The sequence below is a fragment of the Heterocephalus glaber genome, unplaced genomic scaffold, assembly GCF_053883595.1.
Source record: "Heterocephalus glaber isolate CG9 unplaced genomic scaffold, H.glaber_assembly_v1.0 deba00001550, whole genome shotgun sequence".
In the NCBI taxonomy this organism is placed as follows: Eukaryota; Metazoa; Chordata; class Mammalia; order Rodentia; family Bathyergidae; genus Heterocephalus; species Heterocephalus glaber.
Window position 1 is genome coordinate 24,149,400 of NW_028258343.1, and position 25,222 is coordinate 24,174,621.

The 25,222-nt window shown below is 44.5% G+C and overlaps 2 protein-coding genes, 1 long non-coding RNA gene and 1 other non-coding gene across 15 annotated transcripts in view; 2 read left to right on the top strand and 2 right to left on the bottom strand.

The window, feature by feature from the left end:
- Positions 1–6,916, top strand: part of Fam184a (family with sequence similarity 184 member A) — a 96,742-nt gene extending 89,826 nt beyond the window's left edge. For 5 of the 7 annotated variants that reach the window (XR_002387943.2, XR_002387939.2, XR_002387940.2 and 2 more), the window contains 2 exons: positions 377–1,186; positions 3,338–5,246. The gene's annotated coding sequence lies outside the window, so the exon portion shown is untranslated. Of the gene's footprint in view, positions 1–376; positions 1,187–3,337; positions 5,247–6,739 lie in introns of those variants that run through there. The other 2 variants (XR_002387937.2, XR_002387938.2) reach the window with 2 other exon arrangements.
- Positions 3,643–15,157, bottom strand: LOC147824280 (uncharacterized). The gene is made up of 2 exons (XR_015442600.1): positions 15,009–15,157; positions 3,643–9,003 (listed from the first exon to the last, which is right to left on the bottom strand). It is a non-coding gene; the product is annotated as an uncharacterized LOC147824280 (long non-coding RNA).
- LOC147824281 (U6 spliceosomal RNA) lies at positions 7,320–7,428 on the bottom strand. The gene has a single exon (XR_015442664.1). It is a non-coding gene; the product is annotated as a U6 spliceosomal RNA (small nuclear RNA).
- An 83-nt stretch (positions 15,158–15,240) lies between the features above and the next one.
- The window catches only part of Mcm9 (minichromosome maintenance 9 homologous recombination repair factor), an 84,650-nt gene continuing 74,668 nt past the window's right edge, over positions 15,241–25,222 (top strand). For 2 of the 6 annotated variants that reach the window (XR_002387944.2, XM_021240631.2), the window contains exons 1-4: positions 15,772–17,746; positions 21,036–21,352; positions 21,858–21,939; positions 24,780–24,980. Coding sequence is in view for 5 of the 6 variants with exons in the window: in XM_021240631.2 (XP_021096290.2) it covers positions 17,443–17,746; positions 21,036–21,352; positions 21,858–21,939; positions 24,780–24,980 (904 nt within the window). In the remaining variant the exon portion in view is untranslated. Of the gene's footprint in view, positions 15,311–15,348; positions 15,483–15,577; positions 15,736–15,771; positions 17,747–21,035; positions 21,353–21,857; positions 21,940–24,779; positions 24,981–25,222 lie in introns of those variants that run through there. The other 4 variants (XM_021240633.2, XM_021240635.2, XM_021240632.2 and 1 more) reach the window with 4 other exon arrangements.

The window sequence follows — 25,222 nt, forward strand, 5'->3', positions numbered from 1 at the left end:
CTCTGTCCTCGGAGCTGCCGAGTGCAGATCCTGGCCTTGTCCAGTATCAGAAGCACTCCCAGGAGGGGCATGGAGGGTACAGTGGGCAGAGACGGGGACAGTCCATCAGTGGTGCAGTGGGGTCTGCACGTGGAGGCTGTGTCCACGCACGGTGCTGGCAGCGAGGAAGAGTTAAGGAGACAGGCAGGGAGGGGCCTGCCCCAGTGCCCGCTGAGGCAAGACCAGGAACAGGCGCCCACCTCGACCCACGTGCGGCCTGCTGGGCCTCTGGGGAGGGCGCCTGTCGGGCCAGAGAAGGAGCGGAATCTGAGAGCAGCGGTTTCTTGGGCCCCTACCTCGTGTCAGACACTTCACTGTTCCATTTCTAACCCGGCAGTACCTTCGATGGAGACACCAGAACACCCACCACACAATCCCAGCCTCTGCGACTGGTAAAGCTTGCAACCTGTGCTCTTCCCATTATGCCGTGAAAGGACAGGAACCCTTAGTGAGGAAATGAACCTGATTCTTCACCATGTTTAGCAGGTCATACAATGATGAGATTTCGGTTGTAGGAAGTTGGCTGCAGTTGGTTCAGAAGAGATGGATGGGAACTGACTACAGCAAGACTTGGAGTGCCTGACTGAGTTGGTTCAGATGAAGACTAAACTGAAAAGACGTCTGTGGGAATGGAGACGAAAGAGTAGTATGGAGACAGAACTGCTGGGAGCTGGTGACAAATACATGGAACACAAAGGGCAGACATGGACAAGGGTGAAGTTTCAGTTCAGAAACGCTGGAATTAAAGTTTCTCTGTAATAATTAATAGGCCTCTAAACAAGGAGCCAGAGCTCAGAAAACTGTCTGAGCTGGAGCTGTTGAGGGAGACGTTGGCCTTTAAGTCATTCAGGACTTGCATGAGAATGGAAGGCAGTGACAGCTGCAGAAAAGCAGAGTACTGGAAGAACAAAGTGTCACAGACAGACAGAGACTCAGAGACAGACAGACAAGAGACAGAGGCAGGCAGGCACCACAGGTATAAAGATGTGGAAAAAATGAACCAGAAAATAATCTTCGCAAGAACAGATCCAGGGCAGCAGTAGCACCAAAAGCCAGACTCCAGGAGAGAGGCAAAGGGGAGCTGAGGACACCAGGACAGTGGTGAAAACCATCTTGAAGGAAGCAGCTATCCTGGGAGCCAGGAGAGGTAAGATGGGGTTTGCTTCTCTTTGCAGAAGACCTTATCCTGCTGTCATTTTGTGGAATGGGGCTTTAACGGACAGGAGAGAGGATGGAAAGGACGAATCGTATAACAACCTCCACCTGGCACTGAGCTCTATTAATAGAGCTAAGGGCTAGTCAAAGAAATGTGTAATGGTTCATATTGGATGGAAGGGGAAACAAAGACTTAGCAAGACACTTAATTTTATACAATATAAAAACCAACCTGGATACCTAAACTCTTAGGGTTAGCAGAGATCTTAAAGTCTTCCAGAGAAAGCTTTAATACTTGCAGTGAGAGGAACGTACCTCTGAGGTGTCCTAGCCCTAGCTCTGCCACCCACAGCCAGTGCCTTGGCACCTATGACTCAGCTCCCCAGGCCACATAAGAAAATGATACCTCTGTCCACCTCCTAAAAGGTCACATGGGACAGTTGATGAAAGGGCCCAGGAAGACACAGTGCCACAGGGGAGGAAATAGTGGTCCTCAAAAATAAAAGAGTACACTAGAAAAGTGTACATGTGATTGTCAGACAGTAATTGAAGTCAGAACTACATGTTTGTATTTAACCCTATCAGCATGGCTGTGGTTTTTGGCCATCCTTGGGTTCTCAGTAAAAAGTTGCTAAGAGTGTCTAGTTGGACTTCATTGGGATTAGAAAGCTGTTCAGTAACACACAAGAACAGGGCAGAAGAGCAAGGGATTTGCAGGGAAACCATGGTGTTTATCATTACTAACATCCTTGTTATGCTAGGATTTTAGCAGTAGCTGAACAATGGACAGATCCATTAGTTGTTACACCTTAAATGTCGGACTGAGTTGTACACATAGGTCCAGATGTTTCATCCTTACCTCATTCTGTCACTTCCTTCGTGACCAGTTATATGTAGGTATTACTAAAACTCGTTAACATCCTATCATAGTGGGCCGGGGATTTAGCTCAGTGGTTTCGCCGCCTACTGTGCAAGCGCAAGGGCCCAAGTTCGATCCCCAGTACCAAAAAACCCACAAAAAACAAAAAACAAAAACATCCTATCATAGAACACTTACTTTCATCTTCCTCCAATAGGAAGTTTCTGACTTGTGGCTTTATGCAGATTCTGAATCTGGGGGAAGAGCCAGGCCTGAGGGAAGACCTGCCGGGAATGTCTTCTGTGCTTGGGGGCTTTGGAGCAGAAGGGGCTTCTGGAACAGCTGATCCCTGGGGCTGATTCAGTGAGAGCACTGACAGCTGGGGTGAAGGGGGAAGAGCTCAGTACGTGCGCTCATCACTTGGGGCCCCTGACCAAATGCCAAAGTTTGTCAAAAAGCAATACAAATTAGCTTTCCAGAAGGATATCCCAAACAGGTTTCTTAGTTAAGTATTCACATTTGATGCTAAAAGCATATGCAAATATTTTGGGAGTGTATCTTGCTGTGGCCTGAGCTAAAACTTATTCATAAACATTCTCTTAAAACATTAGTTCAAGCCGGGGCATAGAGGTGCACACCTGTAATCCCAGCACTTGGGAGGCTGAGGCAGGAGGATCGCCATGAATTTGAGGCCAGCCTGGGCTACATAGTGAGCTCAAGGTCAGCCTGAATTATATATCAAGACCCTGTTTCAAAAAAAACCCCAAAAATAAATTTAAAAAACTTTAGCTTATGTCCATGTCAGTGAAATAAAAAACATGGTCTACCTTTCTAACCAACAACAACAACATAACTTGCGACGTAGTCTTTGCAAATGATGTGCATAACTTTTTCATGTTATGACACGTGTTCCAACATTCTGTCACATGATACAGCTGTGATAATGAATTATATCATATCATCTTCTTTTGAGAATTACTAAGTATTAACCACCTCTGGTATCAGGGACTTAGCCAGGCCCCCAATCGCTGGGGCCAGGGTAAGATGAAAGGATAAAAGAGACAGAAACAATAATGGAGAATGCAAAGGGGTGTGGAGGGTCAGAGCTCGTACAAGACTGAGACCCAAACTCTCTGAACGCGCCACTGTTTACTGAACACGCAGCTTCCTGAAGGGTGGTGCAGGGAAAGCAGAGTGGACACAGCAGGGTCCAGGCAACAAGGGAACGAGACATTCCAGCAGGAACAGATCATCGATTAATGGGGAATCTGTTTCTTCCCACAGATTGGTTTTTGCTTCTATAGAAGTCTCGTGTGCGAGTCATGCTGCCCTTAGCTGCGCTCCTGTCCTGCCATCCAAGACGTCACAGCGTGCAGGATCATTGAGGCCTCCGCTGTGACCAGGGCTGGGCAGTTGATCCTTTCCCACACACCAACTGCTGGCTCTTCGGGCACGCCACTGGGGACCAATAGGCAGACTCGGACTTTTAGTATGAAAAGCCAGCTTATGAATCTGCAGCTCGCTCAGGGTGGTCTCCATCTCTCGGATAATCCCAGGAATATATTATCTATCTTATTTTCTGAATGTAGTTTAATTTTTTTTTTTTTTTTTTTTTTTGGTGCCAGGGATCAAGCTCAGGACCTTGCGCTTGTGAGGCAGGCGCGGTACCACTGAGTTAAATCCCCAGCCCTAATTTTAATAATATAATTTTAATGTACTTTCAGTAGCAGTGAAAAACTGTTTAAGATAGAATACAGACCAAATTGCATACAGTGGTGCACACCTGTAATCCCAGCACTCAGGAGGCTGAGGCAGGAGGACATGAGTTCAAGGCCAGGCTGGGCTGCATAGCTAGTTCAAGGCCAGCCTAGAGTTCATACCGAGACCCCGTCTCAACTCTTCTCCTCTGCAGAAAGAGAACAGACCACCCAGAAACAGACTCTCCCATATCTGTCAAATGATTTTCAAGAAGGGTGACCACACCATTTAGCCGGGAAAGGATAATCTTTAACAAATGGTGCTTGGTCAACTGGATAGACACATGCAGAAGAATGAAGCTGGACCCATACCTTACACTCTACACAAAAGTCAATTCAGAATGGATCAAAGATCTGAATGTAATAGCTAAAATGATCAAGTTCTTAGAAGAAAAAAATGAGATAAAACCTTTATGATGTTGGATATGATACCAGAAGCACCGACAACAAAAAGATTAATAAATTGTAGTTCATAAAAACTTAAAACTTCTGTGTATCAAAGGACACTGTCAGCAGGGTGAAAAAGACGACCCAGAAAATGGGAGAAAATATTTGCAAAGCATATATGTGATAAAGGATTAACACCCAGAACGTAAAAGAATTTCTAAAAGTTAGCAACAATAGAAAGCCAATTCAAAAGAGGGCAAAGGACTTGAATAATTTCTGCAAAGAAGACCTACAGATGGCCACTAAGTCAATGAAAAGATGTCTGTGAAGAGAAGTTTGGTGTCACCAGTTACTCAGGAAATGGAGTCAAACCACAATGAAACAGTACACACCACACCCATTCCAATAGCTTTTGTTTCTAAAAATGAAAAGCATTGGCAAGGATGAGAAATCAGTGCATTGCTAGTACAAATGTGAAATGGCAAAGCCCCTGTGGAAAAGTCTGGCAGTTCTTCAAAAAGCCAAGCATAGAATTACCATCTGATCAAGCATTTTCACTTCTTTGTATACGTATATGCTCAGTAGAATACACAGCAGAGACTCAGCACTTCTTTCTTTTACATCAGTGGCCTCAGGAGTATTATTCACAATAACCAAAAGACAAGCTGGGCATGGTGGCACAGGCCTATAATCCCAGCACTTGGGAGGCTGAGGCAGGAGGATCACTGCAAGTTTAAGGCCAGCCTGGGCTAAACAGTAAATTCAAGTCCAGCCACAACTACATAGCAAGACCCTGTCTAAAAAAGCAAACCCCCAAGAGGTGGAAACACAAATGTCTTATTGACAGTTGAATGGATAAGCAAAATGTGACGTATACATACAATAGAACATTACTGAGCCTTCAAAAAGTGACTACTGGAAGGGTGCACAGGCAATGGGGAAAAAATAAGAACCAAGATACATCATATACAGGACAAGCACCCAATGATAAATGTAAATGTGTTGTATACCTAAAATGTACCAATAAAAGAATTTAAGCAAAAAAATAATTTAAAGACTATTGTGAGTTATGTATAAGTCCAGAGTTTCATAGATATGACAAGGATTTTTTTTAATAGTTTGCTTTATATAACAAGAATAGCCTTGACACTGTGACAGGACAAACTGGACAAAAAAATATTACTATGGATCAAAAAAAAAAGTGAATAATTGCTACAACACGGACGGTAAACCGTTGTGTTAAGCTAGGGAAAATCAGGCCACGGGACAACTTGTCTGATTCCATGTGAGATGTCTAGAACAGGCAAACTCATAAAGGCAGGAAGTAGAATGGAGCTTAGTAGGGGCTGGGGACTGGGTACAGGGGAATTACTGTTTGGGGCACAGAGTTTCTGTGTGGGATTAAAAGTAAATTCTGTGGCTAGATAACTGATGTGTGCATGGCACTGTCAGTGAACTTAGAGGTGCTGAGTTGTGTACTTAAAATGGTTTCAGTGGCAACTCTTCTGTGTGTTACTGCCTATCACGGCAGCAAAGGACTAAGCGGTGGCCGCTGTCCTGGTGTCACTGTATTGTGTTGTTTTTTTGGTTTTTTTTTTAAGTACAAAACTATGTGTTGTTTTATTTGTAGATGCAGAATATTATAAATATCTGCAGCAAGCCCATGAAGTATTTCTATTGTCCATACTGATATTTCAGTATTAAATATATACAAATGTTTCAATTAAACAAAACCAAGGTAGTCACAACAAGCTGCAGAGAAACATGCAATGAAGGCTGAAATTTATAAATTAAAAATACCATCTATACATAATGTGCAGTCATGCATTTAGAAATGAATATTGCATGTCTCAAGAGTAAATTTTCACAGGCAAATGCTGCTCCAAAAATGTTTGCTAATGCAAAGGAATGGGATTTTAGTACATTCTGCATTAATATTTTAACCCAAGAAGTTGAAATTTGGTATTTTTTTCTTCCAAGCTGTCTAAAAATCTACAGGAGTAAAATCCCAAATTTTTTGCATCTCATTTGAAGTGTTTTACCAGGAACACATTTTCCAAACCTCAAGTAAAATAAATATGAATAATGAGCAAAACCCACATATGAACATGTTTATCAGTTCAGCAAAATTCAAATAAAAAATGTGAATTTCACTTTAAGTTATTTTGTATTACACACTTCACCAAAATAGAGTATGAAATCAAATGTATGCTTGTTTCTACTTTTGGTTTCAATTTCAGTCAGACATTTAAATTTCATGAAAAACTACGCATGGCAGCCAAGAAAATATGGTGGGAAAAAAATCTTACCTAATGAAATTTAAAAACTGCACCTACATAATAAAATCATTACTCTTCCAGTGTGAAATGTTACCAACTTTGCAAACAGTTTTCTCTTTAAAATTCTGCAATATATCAGAGTATGTTTTATTAATCAAGAAATATAGTGATGTTTTAAAATCTTCCAATTTTCTCTTAAGATACTAACTAGTATTTTCATGGGCTGGTGATCTCCAACGTGACTGTAGTTTTCTTTTTTATAGAGTTTTCCGTAGTACCAAGTTTCTTGTGCATTTCAAATAGCTGGCTTCCTGAATAATTATGAAGATCTTCTGAATTCAACTGAAGAGCAAGAGCACTAATTTGTGCCAAGAGATTTTTAGATAATGGAGTTTATCTAAAGCAACAGGATTAATCAAATCTGAGACAAGCCTTTCTTCATCAGCTGACTTATTTTCCATTCTATTTAGTGTTTTCTCAGAAATATCAAAAACTAGAATTTCTTCAAGTCCATGAGACTTCATCTGCTGTTCGCAGTATATTCTGAGAGCCTTTACATTAGACACTTTTGGAGAACGAATAGGATGAGTTTTTATTTCTGATGCTGTAAGAGTACTCAAATCCCCAATAGTTTTTATATTCTTGGCTCTGATAAGTTGTCCTAGACCTCTTGCCCACATGTTTGATGTAATGTGAGGTAAAATGATGTCGACTGGTGCTGCACAATTCATCAAAGCTGGGTAAACACTTTCTGTGGGGCATGGCATGGATTCTTTGGTCATTTCTGTAAGCTTAGAATAAATTTCAAAAGCTGTTAAATAAGAGGTCACCTGACTAAACATAAAAAATATGCAACGCTTCACGAATTTTGTATGTCATCCTTGGCGCAGGGGCCATGCTAATCTTCTCTGTATCGTTCCAATTTTAGTATATGTGCTGCCGAAGTGAGCACTGTATTGTATTGCTAATAGCTACGTTTACAAATTATATACAGGAAGCTCTTGTTTCGGTCCATCACTTTTTCTTTTTTCTTCGTGCCATTATCTATAAAAACATTCTGCTATCTGGTACCTCAGCATAGGCTTCAGTCTCGGGGTCTGAACAGCGGGTGCTCAGGCTTCCGTCAGAAAGACGCTAGGCAGTGTCCTAAAAAGGTTACCTCTTAGGCTGCAGCAGGGGTCACAAGTCTGAGACCACCTTGGGCAACTCAGTGACTTAAAAAAGTAAGAGAAGGGCTGGTGACCTGAGGCTGTCGCTCAGGTCAAGAGGCCTGAAAAAAATTACCTGAGATGCTGGGGAACTGCATGTATGATCGACTGGAGGGGTCTACTGTAGTGTTAGCAAGCCATTTACCTCATCTGAGACCTGAGTTTGTGCCCACATACCCTTCTGCTGTCACCTGTTGAGCTCCTGTCACATTACTCTGATTGCTTTTCCCATGCCCTCACACTGAACTAGACATGCCTTCCTAGGTGCACCACAGCACCTACACAGTTCTACAACTATTCATTTACTCACCAAATATTTATTGTGAGACATTATTTAAGGTGGTTGGAACAAATATGCCTGTACTCCTGGAGCTTGACTGGAAACAGTGGGGCCAAACAATAAACACAATACACTGAACGCTGGAAAGTGCTAAGCACTATGGACGAAAACAAGAATGGTAGCATGGGAGAGGGTGGGAGTGCAGGGCCAAGGAGATATGGCACGGCACAGTAGTTAGTAAGTAGAAAGTACCATGCCTGACTCGTAGCTTACTGGAGGAATTAAATGAAGTGCGATTCTATTTTTAAGAATCTGGTACTGTGTATGTGAGTCCATAACTCACACTTACGTGGTTTTACATGTAGATGTACTTCTTAAAATTCTAAATTCATTGCCAGTTTATATTCAGTATATTATACATATCCCCCCATATAAATAAAATTCACACTTTTCTACTTCATTGAAAAATGTTTAGGAGCAACTCCATGTAAAACAGACAATAAAACTGTATATTCTTTAATCCTCATTAGTGGTAGAAAGTTAGCATTAACTGAAAGAAGAACCAAAGTATGTAAGTGAAGTCCAGCATAATCGAGCTCCAGCGTCAGTGTTTGCCCTGTGTGTCTCTGAGCTCGGGGGAAAGGTGCACGATTACACAGTCGTATCATCAGAAAAGAGGAAGAATTCCTGAAGGAAAAAAGGCTTCCCTACCCAGAATTCTGAAAGGAACTTGCCATGGAGAGCTTTATTACAGGACTCAATCTAGTGAAGTCATCATTGACATTCTCAATTATTTTTACAGTAACTTGGGAACTGCACAAAGCTGATTTCTTGAAGTACCCCTTTGATAAAAGGGGAAACTACAGCACTTAGGAATTACTCTATGTAAAAAAAAATCTTTAAAAGAAAAGCCAGAATCCTAAGGAGTAGTTGTCTGGTGGTGTTACTTGATCAAGAGAACCGTGGGCCAGGGATTTAGCTCAGTGGCACTGTGCCGGCCTCGAAAGGAAGTGCAAGGTCCTGAGTTCGATCCCCCGCACTGCAAAAAAAAAAAAAGAGAGAGAACTGAGAGTGAAGGAGTGAAATGTCCTGGGATATCCTTCAGGAACACTTCCCTAAGCTAGGTCCTGGCTAACAGGAAGAGGTTACAATCTGAGGAGGCATTAACGGTGCAACACAGTATGCTGCTGTCTGGTATGTGTGGGGATGCAGCCATATGGCCTGGGAAGGCAGGACCGGCGTCAAACTGGAATCCTAGGTATCTGCCATCTCCTCTGACCACGTCAATGCAAGGAACATGAAAGTTTTCCTAAGAAAGCTTCTAACTGAATCCATTTCAGTTTTAGAAATCACCCTTGACTGGATCTTCAGAGTTCCACATCCTAAAGACAGCTGAAATAATTCTGACTGAAACACTTTCAAAGCAGCTGTTCCTATCACCCACCGTGACCCCAGCCTCAGTTACACATGCTGAATGCCCCTCGGCATGTGGCTCAGCTGCAGAATGTTCCTCCAGAAAAGTAAACCTCAACTTGCTGTGTGGCAGTGTTGTAAGCCATTTACATAAGTGGAAAAGTCACTGATTTTACCTTTTATTTAATAACCATTGAGTAATGACTTAGATTATGTTAGGGTTTGTAGAATACATCTTTAACTTACCATATCCTATCTTCAAGTGATATTAGTATACTTATTTCACCAGCTGCTGATGAAAATGTATTTGTCTTAATGTTGAGCTGCCTTCTCCTACCAATAGTTTAAAAATAGGATCATAATGAATGTTTCTAAAAACACTATCAGCAAATAAGGGAAATTCATCCTGCTACCCGCTGGGACTGATGCCTGTGTCACATCTGCTATCCATCCAGAAGAGCAGTCCAGCAAAGAGAAGAGGCTGGAAAGGTCCACTGATGAGGTCTCCTCTGTGGTCTACTCAGCTTCAGGTGTTTCGTGGATGTGGCAAGGGTAGTCCCAGGGCCAGTGCTGGGTGAGTGAAAAGGCCGTACAAAGCCCCAGGGATCTACACCCAGCTAGTGCGTTGTGACACTTTTATCTTCAGTTGCCCATGGTCAGCTGTGACCTGAAAATACTAAGTGGCAAATTCCAGAAAGAAAGAATTCAGCAGTTTCTCACTGCCCACCCTTCTGAGTACCACGATGAAATTTCATGCCATCCTGCTTTGTCCCCGAGTGAACTGTCTGGCACAGCCATGCTGTGCCACCTGCCTGCAAGTCACCAGGTAGCCACCTTGGTTATCAGATCAGCTGTCATGGTGTAGCATCCTGGTATCCAAGTAACCTATATTTGGTAATGGCTCAAAGTGCAAAAATGTTAATGTAGCACTGTACAATGTCAAAGGGAACCTGTAAAATGCTTCCTTCGGTGAAACGGTGAAAGCACTTAATAAGCAAAGAAAAATATCACATGCTGAGGTTGCTGAGATGTAAGGTAAGAATGAGCCTTCTATCCATGAAACGTGAAGAAAAATTTGTGCTAGTTTTCCCGTTATACCTCAGTTTTCCCATGATACCTCAGCTCCCTTCCTGTCACCCTGAAGGCACTGTGTCACCTTGCATCATCATCATCAGATGGTGATATGGTGAGGTGTGGAATAAGCTCTAAGGGAGCATACCGCAGGAATTACAGGGTGCGCAACCCCAGGGTGAGTGCAGGGCTGTAATATCAAGTGCAGAACTCAAAGGCAGGAGAGAACCCAGATGGTCTGAGACAAGACTTAAAACATCCAGACAGAACTTGTAAAGAGAAGGGTATAATGGCTGAAATGTAAACTACATGAAGAGATTTACCCTCAGATCAGACACTGGAAGAAAAGACAGTCAAGTAATTCTTATAGAAATAGGAACTATTCAGAATGAAGTACAGAAAAATTCAAAAGAATTTCAGTAAATTTTAAAGGAGAATGGAGACAGAGGGAGAGGGAGAGAGAGAGAGACCTATATCTGTGCAAGGAAGATGGCAGTGGAGCTTTCTCTCGTGTCTTACAAGAAGACAATCTTGTCAACCAGCAACTCTATGCTCTCTAAGGAGATTTCTCACAAACACAAAGGCTGAATTCATCACCCAAAACACTACAAAATAACGGAAGAATTTTAGGTCAAAGGAAAATGTTATCAAAAGAATTTTATGTGTAACTGAAGTCTTAAGTTGGAAGAAGGGCAAAAATATTTGAAATAATGGAAGAAACTGGAAATGGTAACTACGTGCATAAATATATGACATGTATTTCCTTTTCTAATGGTACTGAATCCCTGAATCCCGGGCTGTCAAACTGAGCTACATCTGCAGCCTATTTTTGAGACAGAGTCTTACAAAGTTGCCCACCCTGAGCTCCAACTTGTAATTCTCCTGCCTCAACCTCCAAGAATGCTAGGATTACAGGCATATGGCAGCACCACACCAGCTAAGAGCATCTTCTTGTTATGTGAATCTCTCTAAAAGATAACTGACAGTTTAAACAATAATGTGTCATAGGGCTGATACAATGCACAAATAAGATGTAGCAACAGCCTCAGTGCTGGGAGGGAGAAGTGAATGGGGTTATTGAGGGGTCTGCTGTCAGCAGTATAATTCCACTTCAAAGACAGGACATGGTAAGTTAAAGATGCATTCTACAACCCTAACATAGCCACTGAAATAATAAGGCAAAGAACTATGGCTAAAAAGCCAACAAAGAAGATAATATGGAATTATAAGAAGTACTAGATCGAAACAAAAGCAAAAATATGACAAAGAATAAACCACAAAAACCAAAAGAAAGCAAATACCTCAGTAATCACAGTAAATGTAGACCTTCTAACCACCTAACCTTCTCAGGTAGAGGCAGGCTGTCGGGTAGAATAAAAACAAGACCCAGACACGGTACGTGCTGCCAGTTAGAGACATCTAAAAGAAAATGACAGGTTAAACATAAAAAGGATGGAACATTTTAGCTCAAAGAGGTGGAGAGTGTCACTTCCATCCTACAAGATAAAAACTGGACAAACTGGAAATTAAAGTAGTTAAATTCATCCACCCTGAAATACAGAGACAGGCCTGAAAAAAAGAACTGGACCCAAACTCCTGCCTACCTGAGACAGACAGCTCCAAATGCACAGAAGGTGGTAGGAAGATTAACCTTGAAATTTTTGATCAATGGTTAAACGCAAGTGTCGGTGTGTGAGTGTAAGGTTCTAGGGTCCTCTGACATAAAGGTTTGCACATAGCACACACCTGTAATCCCAGGTCTCTGAGAGGCCAAGGCAGCACAAGATCAAGCCCAGATGGGCAACTTGGCAAATCAGCCACTTAGTCAGACCTTGTCTCACAACAAAGTAGAAAAAGGGCTGAGAATGTAGGTCAGTGAGAATGGCCCAGGTCCCATCCTCAGTACCACAGAAACATTCTCACCCTCATGCATGCCTTTCCTCCAAGAACCTCATGCTCACTCACACAGGACACGGAAGGACCTGGGGAAGGTCCCTCCCTCCACTGGTGCTAGCTGAAGAGGAAGAGAGCTGCTCCTGAAGGCCTTCCAGGCCAACGCCATCTCCATTGAGGAGCTAAGCAGGGGAGGACACCAGCTGCGCTCCTGGAGTAGAGACCTCAGTGGGTCTCCCCCGAAGTCAGAGGCTGCAGCCCAGGGCCCCGTGACTGCATGCGGAGCCAGGAGGGCGATGTGCTGATAGCACAGGATGAATGTCCTTGTGAGGGGAGACAGACACACAAGGGCACAAAGGTCTACAGGCCAGGAAAGCAGCTCTCAGCGGCTCAGGGCACTCTGACCTCTGCCTCCAGACTGCTGTCCCCTCCACAGTCCATGGGATCTGTTGCAGTGACTGACACAACCACCTGCAGCAAACCCTGGTCATGGAGATGAGGGTGGACAGCAGTGCCCATCACACAGATAGGAAAAGGGTGATAACGGAATATTACAAGCGACCCCTGCTCAGAACTAAGATGAGACAAATTGCTTGGGAGGCAAACAACTAAAACTCAGAAATACAGATGAAATAATGGTTATCTGTTAAAGAGTTTGTAGTTAAAATCTTCCTTCCTTGTTCACATGGCTTTGCTGATAAATTCTAACAAATATTTAAGGAACCAATACAAATTTTACATAATTTTTTTCCTAGAAAACCAAAAAAGATGGGGAAACTTCCTAACTCCTGCTGTGCAGCTAGCATCACATTAATAAAAAACAAGCCAAACACCAGCACACCAAAATCAGACCGCCATCCCAACGACACACTAAAACTAAGCAAAACACTAGCAAATCTAACAACCTGCTGAATGGACAATACATCCTGACCAAGTGGGAATTATTTCAGAACAGTAAAGCTGACTCCACTTTCAAATCTCAGAAAGTAGTTTCCCAGGCTGCCGGCAAGGCAAGGGGCCGAGACTGCTGCCACCTCCTGGAGGCCTCAGCGCCAGTTCCCCAGGCAGACAGGGCCTCACTCCCTGGCTCCCGCAGCTACCTTTCCGTCTCCCCACAGGGTGTTCTCCTGGGTGTGTGTCTGTGTTCAATGTTCTCCTTTTAGTTTTTGCAGCACTGGGGGTTAGACTCAGAGGCACTCTACCACTGAGCTACATTCCCAGCCCTCTTTATTTTGGGAAAGGGTCTTGCCCAGAATGGCCTTAACTCAAAATGCTCCTGCCTCAGCCTCTGGAGTAGCTGGGATTACACATATGGCACAGTACCCATTTTATGAGGACACCATCATATTGGATTAGGTTTTACCTTACTGGCATACTTTTAACTTAATTACCTTTGTAGGCCCCTGGATAGAAACACATTCACGTGGTTGGGCATGGGCCACATGCCTGTAAGGGAGGGTGAGAAAGGAAAATGGCAAATTCAGGGCCAGCCTAGCTAACTCAGGGAGACTCCGTCTCAGAAAACTGAGAGTGAAGACGTAGCTCAGTGGTACAGTGCTTGTCTAGCAGGCAGGAGGGCCTGGGTTCAAACCTCACTATTGAAAAAAAGAAAAAGGTACTATTCATTCAGGTCCTGTGTTAGGACTTAAATATACCTTTTTAAGAGGCGCACAGGTGCAATTTAAAAAAGGAAAAAAAAAAGGCAAATGACCGTTTCACTTCAGCTTGAGTATGTACGCAAACCTCCAGCTTGGGCTCGAATTAAGAGCTCAGTGGTAGACTGCTTGCCTGGCACAAGCATGGCCCTGGGTTCAGGTGCAAAAAAGTCCTAACATTCCTAAGATTCAAAGCAAAGTCTGAACAAAGTCTTTCCTCTAAGATCAGAAACAAGGAGCAGCTGTCTTCTCCCAACATGTTTGATCACCATTTCGGGGGAACTTGTGGCCAGTGCAAAAAGGAACAAAAGGTATCCAGCACGGAAAGGAAGTAAAACTCTTTATTCACAGACAATAAATTCTGCTGTGTAGAAAATTTGGTGAAATCTACAAAAAAGGGCACTAGAACTCATAAATGGCTTTTACAAAATGCAAACACTAATTTTTTAAAAATCAACTATTTCTATTAGTTGATTTCTATTAGTTTAGTTTATACTTATAGAACTAGTAGTGTATAGATAGTTTATAGAACTTTCTATTAGTTCTATGTATTAGCAAAGAACAACTGGAAATTGAAACTTTAAATGTTCACTTAGCATCAAAAAGTAGGTTTCCTCACAAATCCACTGACGTTGGGATAAATGTGACAAGGACAGAGCTGGCGAAAGATCAAATCTGTTAACAAGTATCTAAATGAAGGGAAAGGCTTACTTTGTCCAAGAGTCACATGACTAGTTATTGCTACTACGTAGATCATGAGTTTGAGGCCAGCCTGGGCTACATAGCGAAGCCCTGTCTCAAGTCAAAAAAGCTCTGACAAAGAATACAGACTGCAAGTCAAACACACTGATCTCAAAACTCCTTCCGAGGCTACAGGCAGGGAGGGAGACAAACAGATCGCAGGAACAGTCAGCCTAAGGACAGCCCCACAGCAGCTTTTAACTACCGACTGTGGACATCAGGGTGAGGCCACTGTGGGAAGAAAGCCTTTCGAACAGCTGCTGACACATACTCGAGTGGAGAGGGGGCCTCAGGTCCACACCTTGTCCCACATTCAAACACCAGCTCTGCGGATCACGGTGCAGATCCTCAGCTACAAACCGGAAACGCAGCCCGGAGTCCGCCTCTCCGCCCCGCCAGGCCCCGCCCCCCGCGGCGCTGTCTCACCGGAAGAGCGGCGGCCGGGCGGCCGAGCGGCGCGCGAGGAGGCCCTCGGTGCCAGGGACGCGCAGGGACGCGCAGCCCCGCCCCGCCCCGCCCCGCCCGCCAGGCCCGGCCCCGCGCTCCCGCGTCCTGCGCAGCGCGCGTCAGCCTGTAAGTGACGGATGCCACCTCCGGTCCGCGGAGCGCGTCTCCTGCGGGAAGCAGCCCGAGCCCCGCGGCTTTTGCCCCAGAACTGTTCGGCTCTGCGCCGGCCCGGCCAGGGGCTGACCGGAGCGGGGCCGGCGGGGGCGGAGAGGAGGCGGCCAACGCTCTGGCCGCTGAGGTGGAGAGGGAGGAGGAGGCGATGGAAGAGGCGCGCGACCGCGGGAGGGCGGGGCTTTCCTCCGGGGCGGGGCTTCCGGCCAGAGCTGGGCGGTGGGAATAGCAGAAACGGTGCCCTATGCTTGCGCTTTTCCTTTCTGGCCCGTCACTTTGGTAAAGAGGACGAAATAGAACAAAGTGATTTTATTTTGATCCCAAATATCAATAGGAGAAAAGGAATGGGAACTTCGTCGCGCGATGACCTTCCTCAAAAAGTGCGTGCCTGAAGCCCGCGCCGTGCGGCGTGTCGCGGCCGGCAGAGCGCTTCGGGAGCTGCAGCTGCGGGGAGCTTCCGGATGCGGCGCCCGCGGAGCGCGAGTGCTGGTCTCCGGGCGGCCGCGACTCCTCTGACTTTAACTCTGAATCTGCAGCTCCCTCCTCCTGCCCTGTGTGAAGTTTTTCTTAGATTGCCAATTTGTGGCTCTGAATTCAGTGTGCATTAATGGAATCTTAGCGATTCTGTTGCGAGTCCGGTGTGGTGGTGTTGTTTTGGTTTGTTTTATTTTTTGAACAAAGACCACATCCTTTTGTCCCAAGTGCCATTCCTGCTTTCCACTGGGCTGAATTTATATTATCTACCTAAAACCAAAGTACTTACTGGTGGTGGTGGCCATGATCCACTGTCAAACATTCTCTTGGGTAAACTTTTATTCATTTCCTAATCTCACACTGGCCTCCTCTAGTTGCCCCGGATTCTTAGCCTGTGGTGTCTTCATTTTCGTTGAGCCTAGTTCAGTAAAGTTGGATGAATGGCATACGTCGAATTGAAGTATGCCTCTCCTACTATTGTTGTTCTCTTTCCAGTCCAATGAGAGTTTCTTTTTGGACAGTTCATTTGTAACTGCCCCATACGGTTACAGTCCCAGCGCATGTAAATTTAACCCTTCTGTCCTTTGTGTCCCTATTCGTATTGTATTTTTACCTCTAGTAGAGCAGTTTTGTTCATCAGTCTTGGTTCTCAGGATATACAGCATCGTTTGTGGTGCTTTTCAGTTTCCAGCATAGTGTTTTGTGGATGGTAGATATTAGGAAATGGACATCGAATTGGGCTCATGCATGTGTGATTTATGATCTGATTATATGTATGAAAGTAAAAGGGGTAGGCCCTTTTTATCTACAAATGCAAACTTTTACAAAGAAGGTTGGCAGGGGAATGAAATAGGTGAAGTATGGTATATATTGTATTTATTTTCAGTTGTTTTTATTGAAAGACATAGTCTCCCTTTCCTTTCCAGTTTGTCTAGTTGTTTTAATACTCTTGACAGCTGTTCTTGCTGAAGCTTGTAATTTTCCTAGATTAAGAAGAGAAAGTCGGAAACAAATTCACCTCCAAATATACATTTCTAAAGCTAATCATGAATTAGTTGTTAGAACTATCAGCATGATTAATAGTATATGGTCCGTTTATGTATCAATACACATGAATGTATGTGTGTGTAATTAAGGAGAGAGAAAAGTGGTATGCCCTTGTATGAGTAAAAGCGAGAACCATGGCCCTTGCAAAGAATTCCACTGAGAGTGACTTCAGCCAAAAGACTGGTTGTACTTGAGAGCAGATGTGTGTCTGTGGAATGTGATCAAATTAAAATTTGGGACCTTTTACATATACTACATGAATTATATTAACATAGGATTAGTGAGGAGGAAGATTTGGGAGAAGATAGGAGAAATGCATTTTGTATTTTCATAATCAGTACCATCTAATTCTTTGAATAAATTTGACTTCACTCATTTTTAAAGTACACATGTTATGTAACTATACCAGATAACTCAGATCTAATTATAAGGTTTGAATTCAGGTTATAATGTGATTATAGTGTGACCCAAAGCCAGGGTGATTCATAACCAGAAAGTCGTGCGCAGTCTTGAATCTGGAAGATGTCATGCCACCCTTCCTTGCTCCTCAGTAACCTGCCTTCAAGATGAATAGCGATCAAGTGGCACTGGTGGGCCAAGTGTTTGAGTCGTATGTTTCGGAATACCATAAGAGTGACATCGTTCAGATCTTGAAGGAAGATGACGAGGACGCCCATTACCCAGTGGTGGTTAATGCCATGACCCTTTTCGAGACCAACATGGAAGTTGGGGAGTATTTCACTGTGTTTCCCGATGACGTGCTGACTGTGTTTGATAGCGCCCTGCGAAGGTCAGCCCTGGCAGTTTTCCAGTCCCTTTCTCAGCTCGAGGGTGTTTCCCTGAAGCACAATCTTCATGCCAGGATATCAGGTGAGCCACATAAGGGCGCTGCCGTGGGATTGCTGCGTGGGATCTCCTGTAAAGATTTGAAGGAGATGTGGCATGACGAGATTGAGAGTGCTCAGAAGTGATTGGTGTTTACACCAAAACGGCGTGTCCTTTGTGTAGCTGACGGTCACCTCCTCCAGCTCGGAGTACTGACTATCTTCTCTGGGTATCGGGTACTAGCCATGCAAAAGAAGGGAGGGAGAGCGTGTGGAGACAGCACTGTGCCGTGCATCTGTGTGTGTGGAAGTACAACCCTGCGTAGCTCTGTGAGCGTCTGTGACTACTGACAATAAAGAGGCAGTGATACAGGCATCAGACAAGTGACAGACCCTGCACAGTGACCTCCAAAGCTATTTTAGAAAATTAATTGTGTATGTTGAGATTGTTTTTGTTTTCCTTGATCTTGCGCTGAATCGAGCCTAGTGCCGTGAGCTTTTGTTTCTTCTGCAATAGGTTTTCTCCCTTGCAGCCTCCTCTTCTGGTTAGGAGCATTTTGTTGGTTTCGGTGTGATCCTGGCCCTGTGGCAGGGAGCTCAGGTGCAGCTTAGTCTGACCACGAGTTCTGTAAGTGCGGGCACCTCTGGGGTGCGCTCCTCCTCAGCATGTTCAGGGACTAGAGCACCTTTCTGGGAGTTTCCGGTAGTTCCCATTTTATGAGAAGAAACAGCCCTTCTTTCAACTCTGTTCGCCTTTCCCTCCACCTACTCTCCTCTCCATAACCCAGTGTTTGGCGAGATACAGCACAGTCCTTCTTCAGCACAGGAAGCTCCCCTTTGCCTTTCCAGCACTGTCCCACTGAACAGCCCTCAGCAGTGTCATCGCGGCCTCATGGCCAGGCAGAGGGTCCTCTCAGCCGTTTCTCTTCCGCGTTCCTCTGCCCACTTGGGTCTGCTGACTCTTCTGGCCTTGTGTTCTCCAGCCTCAGTCCATTGCCCACACTCTTCCCTGCCTCTCCTTCCGGCTGTGGCTTTCCACCTCCACTGTGGCACCTTCTCCTGTAACTGTGTGTTTGCCATTGGTCCTTGGGACTCAGACTTGGCTGTCTCCTAGGTCCTGCATCTCTTCCTCTTGTACAGCAACAAGTAGCTTTGTTCTTTTTTGGACCAGTGCTTGTCTCTTCGTCTCTTATCTGGATATATCCTGTTGCTGGTCAGATGTCTATGACAATTATGTAAGATGTCATTGATTACATATTACTTTATCTCATTGAAAACCCCAGGACTGCCCTAAGTTTTCTCAGGGAGTCCAGTTTTGCTGGGCATTCTGCAGAATGACATGCGACACTTTCCAACACTCAAGGTTTCATGACCTTAATTTTTATGAAGTGTTACCATATTGACATGAATTAAGCTTAATGATCAAGCTGCATCTGAAGCAGAACTGGGATCTAAAAATGGGGAGTAGAAGTGGGATGCAAAAATGATATTTCTTCAGGCCAGTGGATATTTTTTAAATCCAGAAAAATTGTTTTAAATAAACTGGCTTAACCCATATTTTTTTCTTTTCCTGTTGACCTTCCTCATCTTTTTTAGAAGTAATTATTGGTAGATTTCTGTTTGTACTTCAAAAAGCAAATTGGGTTGATAATCCTATTTTCCATGTGAGTAGCCTTCTGTATATACATTAGAGAACAATTAAGAACTGTTTACAAACAAAAATAATTTTTAAAAGTTATTTTAATAACGATATAAGCCAGTAATTCAGCTCTTAGGTTTATGCCCAAGATAATTAGAAATAACTCAGACAAAAACTTGCACAAGGACATTTGTAGTAGCATTATTTATCATCGCCCCCAATGAACCCAAAATTGTCTCTCAGCTGATGAACAGATAAACAAAATATGGTCTATACATACCATGGAATATTATTCAGCCGGATGCAGGAATGAAGTAGTGATATATATATTGCTAAGTGAAAGAGACCAGATGTGAAAGACTGCATATTGTATGGTTCCATTTATATGGGATGACCAGAATAGGTAAGTCCATGGAACCAGAAAGGGATTGGTCTTTGCCAGCAGCTATGGGTAGGAAGGGGTTGGGGGGACTGCTATGAGGTACAGATTTTATTTTTGATGTTTTAATGAAGTGTTCCCCAGGAATTTGGAAATAAGGGAAATACGTTTGTTTTCTGAGTGTTAAATTGTAAAGCCTGCACAGAATACAGCAGAGATGCCCAGAATCATTTTATACAAAAGTGTGGATCCCTTGTGGCAAAAGGTGGGACAGTTTGAATTAATGTAAATAAAGAATGTAGCTCTTTGAAAATAGACATGTCAGCCTTGGAAGCACAGAAAAAGGAGCCAGAGAGCCAAGTGTGGGCAGTGCCCACCTTGTTTATCCCTACTGCATGCAGTGTGTGGAGAGTGTCTCGCACACAGAACATTAGCATCTGGGCCCCGTGACTGTCACACCAGGTTCGTGTCCACCCAGTTTGCGTTCTGTCCCCTCAGGCCTTCCGGACCAAGTTCTGATTGCTGTTACTGCCTCTGTTCATGTGATCCTTAGGCTCCCAGAGTGGAGGTATCGACAGGGAGGAGAATGCTGGCCGCAGAAACTTGAGGTGCCGGGGTGTCCACCACGGTGGCTTCTGAGCGCGGGGCTCTGGCAGATGGGTCCCCAGTGTGCACTTAGTGGGTGCGCCCTGGCAAACTGCTGCGGAGGCAGCTGCGGCCATCTCAGCTGGCGTCAGCCCCACGCGCATCAGTCACATGAGGAGCAGGGAATTTGCACAGAAGACGTTCCTTTGGCATTTTGCCCTTTCTCAGTTGCCTGTTTTTTAATGTTGAAAATCACAAGGTTTCAAGGCCAAAGTGATGTTGGGTGAATTTCCAGGTAGTGACTTGTGAGCCTAACTGAAGAAAGCTGTAGCGTGGTACCGCGGAGTCTTTGGTCATCAGGCTGCCGTCTCTAGCACTGTGCTTTGTCATTTACTCAGAGAGCATCAGTCTATTTTCTGTGTAGCAGAGGCAGTATTTTCTCTGTTAGTTGGGGTTGCCATTACATACCGCATTTAGATCCTACTGCAGTATCTCTCATAAGAATCAGTTCTTTTTTAAATCCTAGTTATAATAGATATGTACTTTGAAAAGAGTCTGTTGATGACTCTTATTTGAAATCTCTTCTATTTCTTGAGTTCATCATCTGATTTTTTTTCTTAAGGCAGAAAGATTTGTTTCCCTGAAATTGTAATTTCTTCCCAGGAAATAGAAGAATATATTCCATAGAGTCAGATCTCCAGGTGTAAGTGGGTGCTGCTGTTTTTCCATCAGGTTTGCCGGTGTGTCCTGAGCTGGTGAGGGAGCACATCCCTAAAACCAAGGATGTGGGACACTTTTTATCAGTCACTGGAACAGTGATTCGAACAAGTCTGGCAAAGGTCCTGGAGTTCGAGCGGGATTACATGTGCACCAAGTGCCAGCACGTGTTCGCGGTCAAGGCTGACTTTGAGCAGTACTACACCTTCTGCCGGCCGTCCTCGTGTCCCAGCGTGGAGAGCTGTGATTCCTCGAAATTCACATGCCTCTCAGACTTGTCTTCACATCCAGCCAGGTGTAGAGATTACCAGGAAATAAAAATTCAAGAACAGGTAAATGCTGAAATAGGTGAGAAAAGGAACAGATTTGAAGTGGTTTTCTTCTTTGATCAAATTGCTAGGGTTAGGGAAGACTAGCTGAATACAGATGGACTTGATCATCACTTTGTAGATCAGTCTTGAGACCGCTGGCCATGTGTCAGGGTACAGTTAGATGTGCAGGAGGCAAGCAGTGAAAGGCTAGAACGTAGCCTGTCAGAGCCCTGGGCTCAGACCTTTCTGCACTTGTGACTCCTGTAAGTCCAGGGCAGTGGCTACAGCCCTGTCTCATCTGTATTCTGGCCAGAGAACAGGAAGAAGAAAAATGGGCAGTGCACCTTCCATCTCACTAAGTCTCCATGGAAACGGTGTCCATGGCAGTCCTCGGGACACGCCTCCTCAGGGCTCGTGGGCCAGAACTCAGTTAGCAACCACACCGGGTGCAGGTGCACATTCACGAAGCCCAGAGCCCCCATCATAGTCTTTGAGCATACTCAGTGTGTTTTCTTTCCCTTGCTAGGTTCAAAAGCTGTCTGTTGGGAGTATCCCACGATCTATGAAGGTTATCCTAGAAGATGACTTGGTAGACAGCTGCAAATCTGGTAAGACTGAGCTTCTTTTTAGGGTTAGGGTTAGGGTTAGGGTCTGAGACTGGGTCTTCCTGAGTTGTGTAGACTGGTCTCGAACTTGTGGGTGCGCGTGGTCCTCCTGCCTCAGCCTCATGAGTAGCTGGGGCCATAGGTATGAGTACCTCCACGCCCAGCGAAGATGACCTTGAGTGAGCTTGTGTCGAGTTCTATGCAGGGTTAGGAAAAGCCACTTTTAATCTTCCCAGAGATGTCTGGCCGGGGAATGCAGAGCATAGTTGCTCCGCTTGTGAACAGATCCTGGTACAGAGGGAAGAGCAGGCTGTAGCTGGAGCCCCGTCAGGCTGTGTGTTTACAGACAGAGCTGATGGCCTAGGGCTGAGCTAAGCCTCAGAGCTGGAATGGAGTCCACACCACAGCTTTGGCTTCCAGGTTCTCTTCACTGACCGCAGCGTGACAGAAGCAACTGTGAAGCAATGCAGTAAGTGCAGTGGACAGTCGCACACAAGGGATCACAGGGCACTGTCAGGCACTCCCAAGCGTCTCGCTGTGCCTTCAGGAAAGGAGGGGATGGTTCCTCTGCCCTGTGCCCACTCCAGGATAGATTTGTGGGATGTGCTCACCTGTTTGCAGCAGGAGATGTTTCCATGCAGTTCCTCTAAACTGTACTATTGTGCACTAGCAAGAAGTCTAAGCTGTCTTTCTTTCAGATGACGTTAATAACAAAGGATGAATGGAAGCAGTCAATCGACAGCAATTTTTTCAATTCCCCATAGCTATAAACCTGTGGGAGTTGAGAAATGTGAATAGTATAAGCCTAGGTAGGAACCCCAGTTTGTAATATGCAGAGTCCTGAAGTTGGAGTTTGTGTGACAACTGTCCATGCGACAGGAGAGCAGAGAGACACATCTAATGGGAGTGGCTGCAATCGGAAAGATGCCATGAAAGACAGGCACGCAAGGAGACTGGGTTGTTCAGAAGTAAAAGTTTTGGCTTCATTGAAAATAATAGTTTAACACAGACATTTAAAATGGATAGCTGTTGCCTTGGCCTATTGATGTACCTTATGAGAAAGATCATGTTAACCTGCCATTTCACAAGCATTTGAGTAAATGCAAACAGTCACACATTCAAGGGTTTTTAAAGGTATTACTCTACAAATACAAAGTGGGCTTAGTATCATAATAGCTATTGCTTCTTGAGGACTTACTTTGTTCTTGATATTGATGTGCAGAGTCTCACCATAGTCCTGTGATGTAAGTCTGTGCTCATTTTGTGGGTCAGGAAACAGGCTCAGTGAAGTTAGATGATTTGTCCAGCATCACACAGCCAATGAGTGGTGGAGGTGGGGTTTAAGTCAAATCTGATGAGAGTCATTTCTCTTGGCCTCCTTCCGTATTCTACTTTATCTGCACAATCAGTGCTTCTCTAACTCAGATTATTACTAATGGATGCTAGCTCTAGAGTTAAATTCCCCGGTAGGCTAATGTAGAAACAACCTGAATATAATCCATTCACATGACCACAGCAGAGGACTATTCCCAATAAACGTTCACAGGGCCAGGATGTAGCTCAGTGGCACCGCACCTGCCTGGCAAGTGCAAGGTCCTGAGTTCAATTCCTGGCTACCAGAAAACAAAAACAAAAAAACAAAAGTCACTGTAGTCACTTTTATCTACAAAATTTGGGGCAGAGACAGTGTAGTAAATGATCATTATTCCTGATCAGCTTTGAAGATCATCCAAGCAGTAGTAGCTTAGGAAAGATCTTGGAGACGTGTGAAACACCTTGTTAGTCTGTGTGTCACCATCAGTGTGAAGCATGCTTTAAATAGATACATGCACTTAGCATCACAGATACTGTGCTTCAGGAAGCCCACAGCTCTGCAGATATGCACTGGATGTGGTCGTTTAGATGGAGACGCATTTGCACCAGCAGGCAGCATATAATTAAGCACAAAGGTGTGAGCATGAAGGAATTGACCGTGATTGGGTTTGGGGCATGTCAGACATCTTCCATTCAGTATGATTGAAAATTTAGGAGATTAGGTTTGTTGTTCTGGGCTCCCTTTTCTCCAGTACCAACATAAGGAATGCTGAGCATTCACGTGCTCATGGTGTGATAATAAGCATAGAAGTCAGTGTTCAGTGAATACATATAAACTACCCAGAGCCATTTAGGAACTGTATAAAAGCCTAAATTCTGCCAACCAGGAGCAGGAGATTTTCCTCATGAAGGAAGGAATCACCCTCAAGGAGCATGCTGAACTGCTGTTTTGTGCCTTCATGGTTTGAAGTAGAACAGGTATTCATTGATTTCTTAGTTCATTCCTTCCTTGGCTCATTTGAAAATAGAGGCCATGAGTAAAATGTTAACAAACGTGGAAATGAAAATGAACATGTAAGAAACTAAGCAGGGGCGGGTGGGGGGGGCATAAAAAAAAAGAAAGAAACTAAGCAGGGAACCTGAGCATCACAGGATGAGCTCATCCTGATGCCAGATTGATTCTGCTTCCACTTTCCGGCTGCAGTTCCCACATCTTCTCTCTAAATGAGCAGTTGGAGGCACAGAGGGCGAGCAGGTCAGCAGTGAGTAAATCATGCAGGAAGCCATGTTCCCAGTGAAGGGTAATACTGATGATCATGTGGTGTATTATTAAAAATAAAAATGCTCACCTCACCTTTTGGCCTGCAGATGTACGAACCTGTAGAGCAGCACCAGGAGTCAGGCTGCTCTTTCACCCCCAGACTGGTTCTGGGTGAGCGCACCCCCTATGTTATGGTAGGGAGTGGTTCGTTTGTAATTCTGCCCTGAGCATGTGACGCCACTGCTGACTCACATGTGCTCTCTCCCAGGGGATGACCTCACTATCTACGGGGTTGTGACTCAGCGCTGGAAGCCCTTTCAGCAGGACGTGCGCTGTGAAGTGGAGATAGTCCTGAAAGCCAACTACGTGCAGATAAATAACGAGCAGTCCTCCGGGATCGTCGTGGCTGAGGAAGTCCGAAAGGAGTTTGAAGAGTTTTGGAAATTCTACAAAAGAGACCCCTTTGCAGGTGTGTGGTCAAGGGCACAAGCTCATACTTATTACTGGCGGGATGTTTGTACTTCAGTGGTGTCTGAGGGGTGGGGACCGCCAGCCTTACCTGCTGTGGGAGTTGCGCTCCGTCCACACAGCATAACTGAGCACCTCAAGCTGTGGTCTCCGTCTGAAGCCCTTTTCTGGCATAGTTTTCTCTACTTGGAGATCTTTCATTTTTAACTGTTACTTAAACACTTGTTACGCTGCCAAAATAGT